At 54.7% G+C, this 13420-nt stretch overlaps 1 protein-coding gene across 1 annotated transcript in view; it reads left to right on the forward strand.

Annotated features, from left to right (window-relative positions):
* LOC146808461 (transient receptor potential cation channel subfamily M member 2-like) overlaps window positions 1–13420 on the forward strand; it is a 3976112-nt gene that overhangs the window by 3648583 nt on the left and 314109 nt on the right. Inside the window, exon 33 of the mRNA XM_085623954.1 lies at window positions 12709–12819. Within this exon, the coding sequence (XP_085480080.1) occupies window positions 12709–12819 (111 nt within the window). The remainder of the gene's footprint in view (window positions 1–12708; window positions 12820–13420) is intronic.

Below are 13420 nucleotides of genomic sequence, written 5' to 3' on the forward strand. Positions count from 1 at the left end.
AGTACTGGGTGCACAAGATAGAATAGGGATGGTGCAGTGGGAGATGCTACTCAGGAGATCCTACTGATGGACAGGCAGGACTAGTTAGAAGGGAAAGGAGGAGGAAGTGAAATGGTTGATTATCACCGAGAAATGCTACTGATGGGCGGATCTGTGACCAGCCTTATAGCGTCCCCATGTTAGAGAAGGGACCAGTACATGGTGTGGGAGATGCTAGTTGTAGGAAGGTGGAATCTGACTGCATGGTTGCCCCCACTTTTTTCCTGGTGTTTTGTTGGTTTTCGACTTAGTTTGACTAGGATCCTGCTATTCAGGACCCCAGTCTATCTGCTTTCCCCTTTAAAATGATTCCATGTACTTTAGGTACACTCCAGATTGGTTTCTAGGGTACCCTTATAAGTCCCTAGTATATGGTATACTATGTACCTAGGGCATAGGTACCCCAGAGGCCCACCAGGGGCTTCAGCATGTATTGTGCCACCCCTGGGAAGCCATCCAAAATGACACCACAGGTCTGCTACTGCAGCCTGGGTAAGGTGGTGTATGCACCCCTTACTGAGATATAGGTTACCTATATCTCTTCAAATCACTACACATATATGTTTCCGTGCAGCCAGTCCAAAGTTAGCATTTACCGCATGTTAGACCCGGCCTTGTGGCATGGCCATCCCTGACCCCTAGCCAAACCCCCTGACCCGTACACCTCATTCAGTCCCTCAGTACACGGCCTAGCCGGTCCTGCCCGCCAGGACCCACACACACCCGACCCGGGCTTCCCTGTCCGTGCCCTCCATCTTCCCAGCACCACAGGGCCCGCGTGCCCACTTCATGCACCTACGATGGCCGCCCGGCCCCAGCACAACCCAGGCCTAGAGGCGCCGCCCCGGCTGGGGAACATCGCGCTCCCAGGGAGTGAGAGAGGGAGGAGCAGTTTCCATCGCACCTCTGGCCTCCCCTCGGGAGATGGGTTTCGATCGGCCCTCCGGCCTCCCTGAGGGCTGGCTCAACGCCTGCTGGGTGTCTGGGACTCCTCCCGACCCAGCCCTGAAAGGATCAAAGGACAACATGGCAGGAAACTCCAACGAGCGGCCCCCAGGCGCTAAGACCCCTACCTACACGGCCCCCGGACATCAAAGAGGGGTTGACCTATAACAAGGGGTGCTCTGAGACTATCGGCAGATTCGACTCTGGAACGAAGAAGGCCCGGCTGACATGGTCGCGGCTCCCTTGCAACCTTGGACCCTCTGAGTCCTGCTGAGTGACTCGCGGCTCCCCTGAAGATCGTAAGACCTCCGAACTTGTGCATGAGCCCTGCTGAGTGACTCGCGGCTCCCCTGAAGATCGTAAGACCTCCGAAATTGTGCTTGAGCCCTGCTGAGTGACTCGCGGCTCCCCTGAAGATCGTAAGACCTCCGAACTTGTGCTTGAGCCCTGCTGAGTGACTCGCGGCTTTCCTGAAGATCGTAAGACCTCCGACCTTGTGCTCGAGCCATGCTGAGTGACTCGCGGCTCCTAACGACTCCCTCGGTCCGGCTGGACCGCAGCGTATCCCCCAGCTCGAGGATTGTGAGCTGTGCGTTGGGTACGCCCCTGCATTGATCCGGATCCCCAAAGACTGTCCCGCTACCCCCTTTCCCTACCGAGACTCTCTGAGCCCGTGCTCTATCTGTACATATCCACCTTGGTGATCATAAAGATCCGACGAAGTTGAGTAGATAAAAGATCTGTTCCCAAGAACCTACCGTGTGGTGTCTCTTTGTCGTGTGGTGCGGTGTGTGCGATCCTAGATGCGAAACTCTTCCCCTTAGGAGTCTCCCGCCAGTGCCCGGCTACGTTACCCCGAGGGTAGGTCTCAGGGTGTTCAGGTATCCTCCCTGTCTCCCCTGGGGTCGCCTTCCAACATTGGTGGCAAGCGACGGGATTCGGGCCCATCATCTAGAGATCGTACCGTAAGCGGCTGACGCACTACCGGCAAAGACGGCAGAAGAAAACGCCATGAGTCTCACAGAAACCAACGCGGGTGCTATGTTCCAGGCGGAACAACTGGAAGAGTACACGCACAAAGAACTGAAGCAATTCTGCAAAGAACTAAAAATCGCTACCACTGGTCTCAACACCAAAGAAGATATGCAGAAAGCACTGAAAGCTTGGGTGGAATCCGGAGCCCCCGCCCAGAAGGAGCGGTGGAGCTCCACGACGAAGCTGGACTCTCCCCAAGAGAAAGCAGCAGCAACCAGGTACGAAGCTTCGTACCAGACGGGGGTCTATCCCCAGAAGAACTTGCAGAAAGAGAGAGAAGTCGCAATCACGAACTCGAACTGGCCAAACTGAAGATTGAGGGCGAGTTAAAATTAGCTGAGAAGAAGCTAGCAGTGGAACAGATGCGACTACAAGGCGAACTAGAAGAGAAGAAACTCCAACGAGAGCATGAAGGACGAAGACTTCAACTGGAGCACGAACGCAGCTTGAAAGAAATCGAGCTCAAGGCAAGGAGCGAAGAAGCTCGACCCCCGGAGAACCGGGGGGCGCCACCACCGACGGAACAGATGGTCCACATCCCCAAAGATGTGGTCAAGGAATATTACAGAAACGATGACATCCAACAATGGTTCAAGGCCTACGAGGTCGCCATGACCTCCCACCGAGTCCCGCAGAAAGATTGGGGGGCCGGGTTGTGGGGCCGATTTTTGAGCGAGGGGAGAGACACCCTGCTCGACCTACCATCCTCCATGCAGACCTCTTACAGCCACATGAAGGAGGCCCTCCTCACAAGGTACGGCCTCACCCCGTAGCTGTACCGCCAGCGGTTCCGGGACTGCAAGAAGATCCCCGGCACCACGAGGGTGGAGTATGTGAACTTTTTCAGCCGTGCATTCGACGGGTGGATTAAGGGCAGCAAAGTAACCACCCTGGACGAACTAACCGACCTTATGTTACGGGAACACCTGGCGGCGAACTGCTTTGTGGAGCTACGCCAGCATCTGCTCGACAGCAAGCTCACGGATCCGAGGAAGCTGGCTGTCGAGGCGGATCGCTGGACCAACACCCGGGTCTCTCGGGGCCCTGTAGGAGAATTCCCCCGAGCCAGTCAGGGACCACCCTGCCAGAGAGGGGGGGGGGGGGGGAACCAGGGAGGGCAGAGGGAATCCCAGTCCAGTCCTCCGAAAAGCCAACCTCCGCACTTCCCGCCCCCCCCCACCAGCTGTATCCGGTTCACCCGTGAGACGGGGGCACCGGGTGACCATCACTTGTTTCCGTTGCCAGAAACCCGGGCATTACGCCAATGACCCCGAATGCCCCATGGCCCTGCGCGTCCCCACTACAGCCCCCCCAGCCAGACAGATAGCCAATGTAGCCCTAGGGGAGGAGATTGAGGAGACCGTAGAATGGGAACCCGCCGCCATGGCCTTGGTATCATTAGGAGACAGAGAAATGGTCCCTGGGAGCCTCCTGCCCTCCAACACGAAGAAATACGGGCAGCTAGTGACGATCAATGGCCAACAGGTAGAGGCCCTCCGCGACACCGGGGCGAGCATCACCGGTGTCCTCAGCCACTTAGTCCACGAAGACCAGATCCTCCCCAACATATTTTGCCCTGTAATTGCAGCCGACAACACTGAGAGTCTCTGTAAGGTAGCCCTGGTGCCTTTTGAATGGGGCGGAGTGGTCGGTAAATTGAAAGTAGCAGTAAGAACCTCCCAGCCGGTCTACTGTCTCCTGGGGAAAGACCTAGAAAGTTCTCCCTGGCAGCAAGTCGAGCGCAAGGCCCACCTGGGGATGATGGGTCTCCCCGAGTGGGTGTGCGCCACCACCCGATCTATGGCGGCCCAACGGCCCCCCCTCGGGGAAGTCGAGGACGCACCTGCCATCGAGGACGGGATTGTCCCCGCCGAGGTCCCCCACACCTCCCCACGTGGAGAATCTGTCGCCAGCGACGAAGCCCTACCGTCCGTCCCCGCCTAGATCGCAGAATTAGGCGATCTGCCCGAGTTGGCCCAGTGGCGCCACGAAGGGGGCCCCTGCCGGGAGCAAGCTACCTGTCCCTCCCTGGTCGGACCCCAGCAGCAAGCAGAGGCCCAAGCCGCGGGCGACCAATCTGGAACACATCGGCTATATTGGGAAAATGGCCTTTTGTACAGCGAGCAGAAGTCGGTGGAGATAGGATCAGCCCGGGTGCTGGTGGTACCCCTACGCTTCCGAGACTTCCTCCTGGGCTTGGCCCACGATGTCCCCCTCGCAGGCCACTTGGGCCAAGACAAAACCTACAGTCGCCTAGTGACTCACTTTTACTGGCCAAAATGAAAGCAGATGTAGAAACCCACTGCAAGTCCTGTCCCACGTGCCAGGCTAGTGGGAAGAGTGGAGGAAAGCGCAAGGCTCCCCTCCAACCCTTCCCTGTCGTCAATACCCCGTTCGAACGGGTCGGGATCGACATCGTGGGGCCCCTGGACCCCCCAACCTCCCAAGGTCACCGCTTCATCCTCGTCCTAGTGGACCATGCCACCCGGTACCCGGAGGCCATTCCCCTACGCACCATCACCGCCCCCGTGGTGGGCCGGGCGTTGATGGGGATCTTTTCCCATGTGGGTTTTCCCCGCAAGGTCGTAAGCGATCGCGGGACGAACTTTATCTCCAAATACATGACGTCCCTGTGGCAACAATGTGGAGTGTCCTATAAGTTCACCACCCCGTACCATCCCCAAGGAAATGGCCTAGTAGAGCGGTATAACTGGACTCTGAAGGGGATGATCGCGGGCCTGGAAGAGCCCCTCCGGCGCAAGTGGGACGTCCTGCTCCCCTGCCTTTTATTTGCCTACCGGGAAGTTCCCCAGAAATCCTTGGGGTTCAGCCCCTTTGAGTTACTCTACGGGCACCCCGTCCGGGGGCCCCTCAGCCTGGTCAAGGAAGGGTGGGAGGCGGCGCCACGAGGCCCCCCCCGAGATGTGTTTCGATACGTTCTGACCCTCCGAAACCAGACTAGGAAGTTTCGAGAAATGGCCGAGGCCAACCTGGAGGTGAGCCAGGAAGAAATAAAGCGCTGGTACGACCAGAATGCCACTCTGGTCGAGTTCCAGCCGGGCCAGCAGGTATGGGTCATGGCCCCCGTGAAACCTTGCGCCCTCCAGGATAAATGGACCGGGCCCTTCAAAGTCGTTGAGCGGAAGAGCCAGGTCACGTACTTGGCGGACGTCCAGTCACCTCGGGACCCCCTTCGGGTCTTTCACGTGAACCGCCTCAAGCCTCACTTCGTGCGGACGGAGCTGAGCCTGCTGCTGGCCACCGATGACGGGGCCGAGGAGGAGTCAGATCCCCTCCCTGACCTCCTGTGTACCAAGGAGAAGGATGGCGCCGTGGAAGGAGTGAACCTCTCTCCATCCCTCACCTCCCAGCAACGCGAGGACTGCCGCTGGCTCTTAGGGCAGTTCCCCGACTTATTCTCTCTCGTCCCTAAAGTCACCGACTGGTGTGTCCATGACGTGGACACCGGACACAGCCCGCCGGTGAGGCAACGAGCCTGCCGAGTCCCCGATCGAGTCCGGTCCTGCATTCAGGCCGAGGTCTCGAAGATGTTGACCTTGGGGGTGATCGAACCCTCAGACAGCCCCTGGGCCAGCCCCGTGGTACTGGTCCCGAAAGCAGCGGCCCCCGGTGTCGCCCCAGAACTCCGATTCTGTGTGGACTACCGGGGACTCAATGAAGTCACCCGAGCCGATGCTCACCCCATTCCCCGAGCAGACGAGCTCATTGACCGTCTCGGGTCGGCTCATTTCCTTAGCACATTCGATCAAACCTGCGGGTACTGGCAAATTGCGCTCACAGAAGGAGCCAAGGAGCGGTCCGCCTTCTCCACCCCGGATGGGCACTATCGCTTTTGCGTGATGCCCTTCGGAATGAAAAATACCCCAGCCACCTTCCAGCGACTGGTAAATAGAGTCCTGGCCGGGCTGGAAAAGTTCAGCGCCGCATATCTAGACGATATCGCGGTTTTCAGTTCCGAATGGAGTGAGCACCTCCAGCACCTCCGGAGGGTGCTAACGGCCCTGCGCCAGGCAGGCCTCACAGTAAAAGCCAGCAAGTGTCAGATTGAGCAAGGTTCGGTGGCCTACCTAGGGCACCGAGTCGGAAGCGGGCAGGTCGCCCCTCTGCAGCCTAAGATCGACGCCATCCTAGCCTGGAAACCACCCACGACCCAAACGGAGGTCCGAGCCTTTCTGGGCCTCACCGGCTACTACCGGAGATTCATCTGGGGGTACGGCAGCCTTGTCGGTCCCCTCACGGAACTCACGTCCAAGAAACAGCCCAAGAAAGTGCAGTGGACCTCTGCCTGCCAGGAGGCGTTCGATGCCCTGAAAGCGGCCATGTGTACTGCCCCCGTGCTCCAGGCCCCCGACCCCTCCAAGGAGTTTGTGGTACAAACTGATGCCTCCGAGCATGGCATTGGGGCAGTCCTGTCACAGGTGAATGACCAAGGCCTAGACCAGCCCGTAGCCTTCCTCAGCCGAAGGCTGTTACCCAGAGAACAGAAATGGAGCACCATTGAGCGCGAGGCGTTCGCCGTAGTCTGGGCCCTCAAGAAATTACGACCCTATCTGTTCGGCACCCACTTCAAAGTCCAAACCGACCATCGCCCCCTGCGAAGGCTCATGCAGATGCGAGGGGAACCCCAAACTATTGCGGTGGTCAATCTCCCTCCAGGGGATGGATTTCACCGTAGAGCACCGCCCTGGTACTGACCACGCCAACGCTGACGGCCTCTCCCGGTTCTTCTGCCTCAGCGAAGAGAACCCCCAAGAGGATGGGTAGTTCTCTCCGGCTTTCAGCTGGGGGGGACGCGTGTTAGACCCGGCCTTGTGGCATGGCCATCCCTGACCCCTAGCCAAACCCCCTGACCCGTACACCTCATTCAGTCCCTCAGTACACGGCCTAGCCGGTCCTGCCCGCCAGGACCCACACACACCCGACCCGGGCTTCCCTGTCCGTGCCCTCCATCTTCCCATCACCACAGGGCCCGCGTGCCCACTTCATGCACCTACGATGGCCGCCCGGCCCCAGCACAACCCAGGCCTAGAGGCGCCGCCCCGGCTGGGGAACATCGCGCTCCCAGGGAGTGAGAGAGGGAGGAGCAGTTTCCATCGCACCTCTGGCCTCCCCTCGGGAGATGGGTTTCGATCGGCCCTCTGGCCTCCCTGAGGGCTGGCTCCACGCCTGCTGGGTGTCTGGGACTCCTCCCGACCCGGCCCTGAAAGGATCAAAGGACAACATGGCAGGAAACTCCAACGAGCGGCCCCCAGGCGCTAAGACCCCTACCTACACGGCCCCCGGACATCAAAGAGGGGTTGACCTATAACAAGGGGTGCTCTGAGACTATCGGCAGATTCGACTCTGGAACGAAGAGAGCCCTGCTGACGTGGTCGCGGCTCCCTTGCAACCTTGGACCCTCTGAGACCTGCTGAGTGACTCGCGGCTCCCCTGAAGATCGTAAGACCTCCAAACTTGTGCTTGAGCCCTGCTGAGTGACTCGCGGCTCCCCTGAAGATCGTAAGACCTCCGAACTTGTGCTTGAGCCCTGCTGAGTGACTCGCGGCTCCCCTGAAGATCGTAAGACCTCCGAACTTGTGCTTGAGCCCTGCTGAGTGACTCGCGGCTCCCCTGAAGATCGTAAGACCTCCGACCTTGTGCTCGAGCCCTGCTGAGTGACTCGCGGCTCCTAACGACTCCCTCGGTCCGGCTGGACCGCAGCGTATCCCCCAGCTCGAGGATTGTGAGCTGTTCGTTGGGTACGCCCCTGCATTGATCCGGATCCCCAAAGACTGTCCTGCTACCCCCTTTCCCTACCGAGACTCTCTGAGCCCGTGCTCTATCTGTACATATCCACCTTGGTGATCATAAAGATCGGATGAAGTTGAGTAGATAAAAGATCTGTTCCCAAGAACCTACCGTGTGGTGTCTCTTTGTCGTGTGGTGCCGTGTGTGCGATCCTAGATACGAGACTCTTCCCCTTAGGAGTCTCCCGCCAGTGCCCGGCTACGTTACCCCGAGGGTAGGTCTCAGGGTGTTCAGGTATCCTCCCTGTCTCCCCTGGGGTCGCCTTCCAACACCGCAAAGTTATAATGCACTTAAGAGTATATGGTCAGGCTGCACCACAAACAGCAACAGAGGAGGTACTCCGAACGCTGCAGAGGAGCTCTGCTCAAGCAGGGGCACCGTCTCACATAAAAACCAAGCAATCTGCCTTCAGGATTGTTAAGGCCTGCCATAGGAGTGACTTATAGGTTTTATATATGTGTGCAATGGTAGTGATATAGGTAGCCTATACCACTGTAAGGGGTGCAAGCACACCCTTACCCAGGCTGCAGTAGCAGACCTGTGGTGCCATTTTGGAGTGCTTCCCAGGGCTGGCATAATACATGCTTCAGCCCCTGGTAGGCCTCTGAAGTACCTATGCCCTATGTACATAGTATACCATATACTAGGGGCTTATAAGGCACTCTAGAAACCAATTAGATATGTACCTAATGTACATGGAAACCATTTTAGATAGGAAGCAGCTAGGCTGTGTTCCTGATTAGCAGGGCCACATCCAGACTAAGGTCGAAAAACAGTGAAACACCAGCAATAAGTGGGGGTACCCATGTGAAGCAGATCCTACTCTCCTACACGCTGGATGACTGAAGAATCTCCCTTGGAGTAAAAGAGTTACTCCCCTGCAAAGCAGGCACCTAAGACGCATCTGAGCAGTTTGCATCTCCGAAGCTCCTGAGGACTCCAAAGAATATTGCAACACAGGAGGTGGGTTTCCGAGGTCTTAGAGGCTGATCTCTGCCCTCAGCAAACCTGAGGCCCATATCCCTCGTGGTGACCGTGCAGCCCGAAGCCCTGAACACCGCGTCTATTTGCAGAAGCATCAGCTTTCCGGCGACCCCTGAGGCTGAGCTTTGGGTTACTTGTAGCCCTGACCTGAGCAGTAATTCCACCGAAGATTGCTGGCCTACACTCCATGAGTGTTCCGTGGGCTAGCATTTTGTGATTCCTCTCGAGGTCCCTTCGCGATCCCTGGTCCGTTGACCTGTGGGTCCCTGAGAAGGCAGCTTTAACTTTCAGTGGTCCTCCCTGGTTGCTCCATACATGCCCTGACTCTCCATCGCTTGGGGAATCCCCAGGAGCTTGCTGGTCCTCACCGAAGCATCTTTTCTCTGACCGCGTGGGTTGCAGTTGTCAAGGCTTGTTGGTGTTAAATCCGAGCACTGACCCCCTAGCACTCGACATCCTTCGTGGGACAGCTCACCTGCGGACTCTGGTCTACGTCTCCTGGTCCCTGTGGCTGCAGAGTCAAGCTTCACCTCTTCACACCTGAATCACCCGACATCGGTGGGCATTCGTCTATCGTGCTCTTGGTCACTGGCAAGTGACCCAGACTCTCTCCCTTCTGCTTTCAGGTTCTTCACGTCTCCGATCCAGGCTTGGATCACACCGGACACTTTTCCTCTTCATGGCAGTAGCCCTTTCTTGCAAGACGCCATTGAAAATGACGAAGGTTTTTGACATCACTTGACTCCTATGCACCCAGCTCCTCTGGGATAGGTAACACGGGTACCTCGGTACTCTCAAGAGTGCTGGCCTTAGAACCTTCTATGTATAACTGGGTCTGCTTGAAGTCCTCTTCTAAGTGTCCTTAGTCTTTAAAATTCCAACCGCTACTTTCCCATAGAGTTGTACGGAACTCGCGTCTGTGTTCTCACACTGCACACATCCTCCGTGGGTCCCCTGTGTCAGTACCTTGGGTGGTTCCTTGGGGTTACAGCGATTCTACGTGCTCTAGGCACTGTGTCTAGTCAAGTCGGGGTTGATATACCACTTTCTTAATATATGGTTTGATCTCCCGCTGGAGCCCATCGTGTATTGTGCTGTTTACTGTCGTTCTAGTGATTGTATATTGTGTGCTTTGTTCTCGAATCTCATAGAGAGGTTAGTAGAGAGTGTTAAGTAATAAATACATATATTTTATATATACCTGGTGTGGTTCTCCTTTCATTTGGTCATTCAGGAAGTTATATACTGGTAAAACAAGCTGCTTTACATTCCTTCGAGACTTAGCCTGAAGGCTGCTCTCTATAACTACCACTAGGATAGCTTTCAATAAAGGTTGTCTTTAACCTAATCATCAATAAGGGTCGTTTGGACTGGTGCAAGGTGCCCACTTTAATTAGTGGACGGCATATGCCAGGCGAACTTCTCACACTAGTGATAGTTCTGTGACCAGCATGTAGTGGACAATCATGATAAAGAAGAGGCAAGTTCAGAGTAAGAGAAGCATTGGGATAGGTTTGAAGGGGAGGCGCCTGGCCATCAGGTATTGGATGAAGGGAATACAGGCAATATGAGGACAGTGGGGGATGGGAGGTGTGTCTCGAGAGTCCTGCTGATAGAGAGACCATAGACTAGTGGGTGGATGCCCCACCTTTAACGACGAAGGTAGTAACATACGACTGTTCCGAATGGATTAACCTACTGGGCAGATGAGTAGAAGATCAAAGATCAGTGAAACAGCAAATGGATCAGCTGTCACGTGCACAGGAAAGGATGACAGCACACTGAGGAAACAGCAGAAGATTCCAGATGTGCAAACAGCAAAGAGCAAGTGATAGAAGCAGACAGTATGACAGTATAAGAGCTCAGCTGATAATGTAAACAGGAAGGACGTATAATCAAGAGCATTGGCAATATGGGCACAGTCAGGAATGAGAGATGAAATAAGGAGGCAGCTAGATGCTGAGAACTGGCAGGGTATAGGAACAAGAGCCCAAGAGATGAGGGAAGTACACATGCTCCACTATGAAGACACATGCCACCAGTGAAGCAGGCAAGGTTCACTCAGGCCACAAAATAAGATAGAAGCATACTGTGTGCAAGGGTGAGAGCATAGTAGGCCATAGAAGCAGCAAGGATGCTGAGATTAGGGCAAATGATTAGATGAAAGCAGGCAGGATGTAGCAATGAGAGCACAGAAGGTGAAATAAGCAGGCAGGGTGCAGCAAGGAGAGCACAGGAAGGTGGTCTGAGCAGGCAGGATGCAGCGATGAGACCACAGAAGGTGATATAAGCAGGCAGGGTGCAGCGATGAGAGCACAGACGGTGATATAAGCAGGGAGGATGAGAGCACAGAAGTTGATATAAGCAGGGAGGATGAGACCACAGAAGGTGATATAAGCAGGCAGGGTGCTGCGATGAGAGCACAGATGGTGATATAAGCAGGGAGGATGAGAGCACAGAAGGTGATATAAGCAGGGAGGATGAGACCACAGAAGGTGATATAAGCAGGCAGGGTGCAGCGATGAGAGCACAGGAAGGTGATATAAGCAGGCAGGGTGCAGCGATGAGAGCACAGACGGTGATATAAGCAGGGAGGATGAGAGCACAGAAGGTGATATAAGCAGGGAGGATGAGAACACAGAAGGTGATATAAGCAGGCAGGGTGCAGCGATGAGAGCACAGGAAGGTGATATAAGCAGGGAGGATGAGAGCACAGAAGGTGATATAAGCAGGGAGGATGAGAGCACAGAAGGTGATATAAGCAGGGAGGATGAGACCACAGAAGGTGATATAAGCAGGCAGGGTGCAGCGATGAGAGCACAGACGGTGATATAAGCAGGGAGGATGAGAGCACAGAAGGTGATATAAGCAGGGAGGATGAGAGCACAGAAGGTGATATAAGCAGGCAGGATGCAGCGATGAGAGCACAGACATTGATATAAGCAGGCAGGGTGCACCGATGAGCGCACAGGAGATGATATAAATAGACTGGATGCAGCGATGAGAGCAGAGACAGTGATATAAGCAGGCAGGGTGCAGCGATGAGCGCACAGGAGGTGATATAAATAGACTGGATGCAGCACTCAGAGCACAGAAGGTGATATAAGCAGGCAGGGTGCAGCGATGAGAGCACAGACATTGATATAAGCAGGCAGGGTGCACCGATGAGCGCACAGGAGATGATATAAATAGACTGGATGCAGCGATGAGAGCAGAGACAGTGATATAAGCAGGCAGGGTGCAGCGATGAGCGCACAGGAGGTGATATAAATAGACTGGATGCAGCACTCAGAGCACAGAAGGTGATATAAGCAGGCAGGGTGCAGCAGTAAAAGCACAGAAGGTGATATAAATAGACTGGATGCAGCAATACAAACACATAAGATGATATAAGTTTCCTGGATGCAGAAGTGAGAGCACAGGTGATATAAGCAGGCGGGATGCAGCAGTGAGCACACAGAAGGTGATATAAGCAGGTATATTAGCAGGCAGGATGCAGCGATTAGAGCACAGAAGGTGATATAAGCAGGCAGGAAGGAGCAATGAAAGCATAAAAGGTGATGCAAGCAGGCAGGATGCAGCAATGAAAGCACAAAAGGTGAGCCAAGCAGGCAGGATGCAGCAATGAAAGCACAAAAGGTGATATAAGCAGGCAGGATGCCGCAGTGAGAGCACAAAAGGTGATATAAGCAGGCAGGATGCCGCAGTGAGAGCACAAAAGGTGATCCAAGTAGACTGGATGCAGGAAAGCCTGTGCTGACACTTGAAGGAAGAGGACAACACTGAGTGGGAAGAGCCAGTTGGGAGGGGAGACAAGATGGACGCCCTGAGGAACTAGTCCATGGGTCTGTTATTGCTAATGTAACACCAGACCATTTGTTGATTTGACCCCCGCAGGTGTACAAAGGTTACCTGGATGACCCCAGGAACACAGATAACGCGTGGGTTGAGACAAGCACAGTGAGCCTGCACTTTGAATCCCTAGAAGAGCTGGCCCTCCTGGAATCGGTAAGATCTTGCTTGTGTGAACCTCATGAGAGTCTGTGAGTTGGAACAGAGCTGGTTCGGTATGATAGCCTTGTTTTCATCCATTTGGGACATTATTGTTTAGTGCACCGGAAGTGGAAAATCACAATACAGCGCGTTACATGGCCTCACATAGGAAAACGACTCTGTTGCTCATAGAATGACCTTTTACAATGTGTGCCAGAGCTTTAGGGCAGTGGTTCATACAAAGATAAAGGCTGTGGCTAGAAGCAAAGGATTGGACAGTAGCTTTGCATGCTTGCAAGAACTGCGTTAAGCAAGGATGAGCAGAAGAGGAGGTTAGTGCTGGAACAACTGCCCTGGGAAATAGCGAAAAAGGGGCCTTGCAGTTAAAGAGACTGGCCCCTGGTGAGAAGCAATTCCTGACCTAGAACATAGGGTCAGATAGAACTTATGGAATTCCTATGGAATTTGGTTCTTAGAGTGACACTCCCATAATGTAGAAATTGATATCCAAATATGGAAACTGTTCTTTGTGCATCATTTATTATCAATATAATGATTGATTTCCTGGTAAATAGTTACCCTTACAGTAAAGTTACAGTAATGCATGTATTGCAAA

The sequence above is a fragment of the Triturus cristatus genome, chromosome 8 (genome assembly GCF_964204655.1).
Source record: "Triturus cristatus chromosome 8, aTriCri1.1, whole genome shotgun sequence".
Taxonomy (NCBI): domain Eukaryota; kingdom Metazoa; phylum Chordata; class Amphibia; order Caudata; family Salamandridae; genus Triturus; species Triturus cristatus.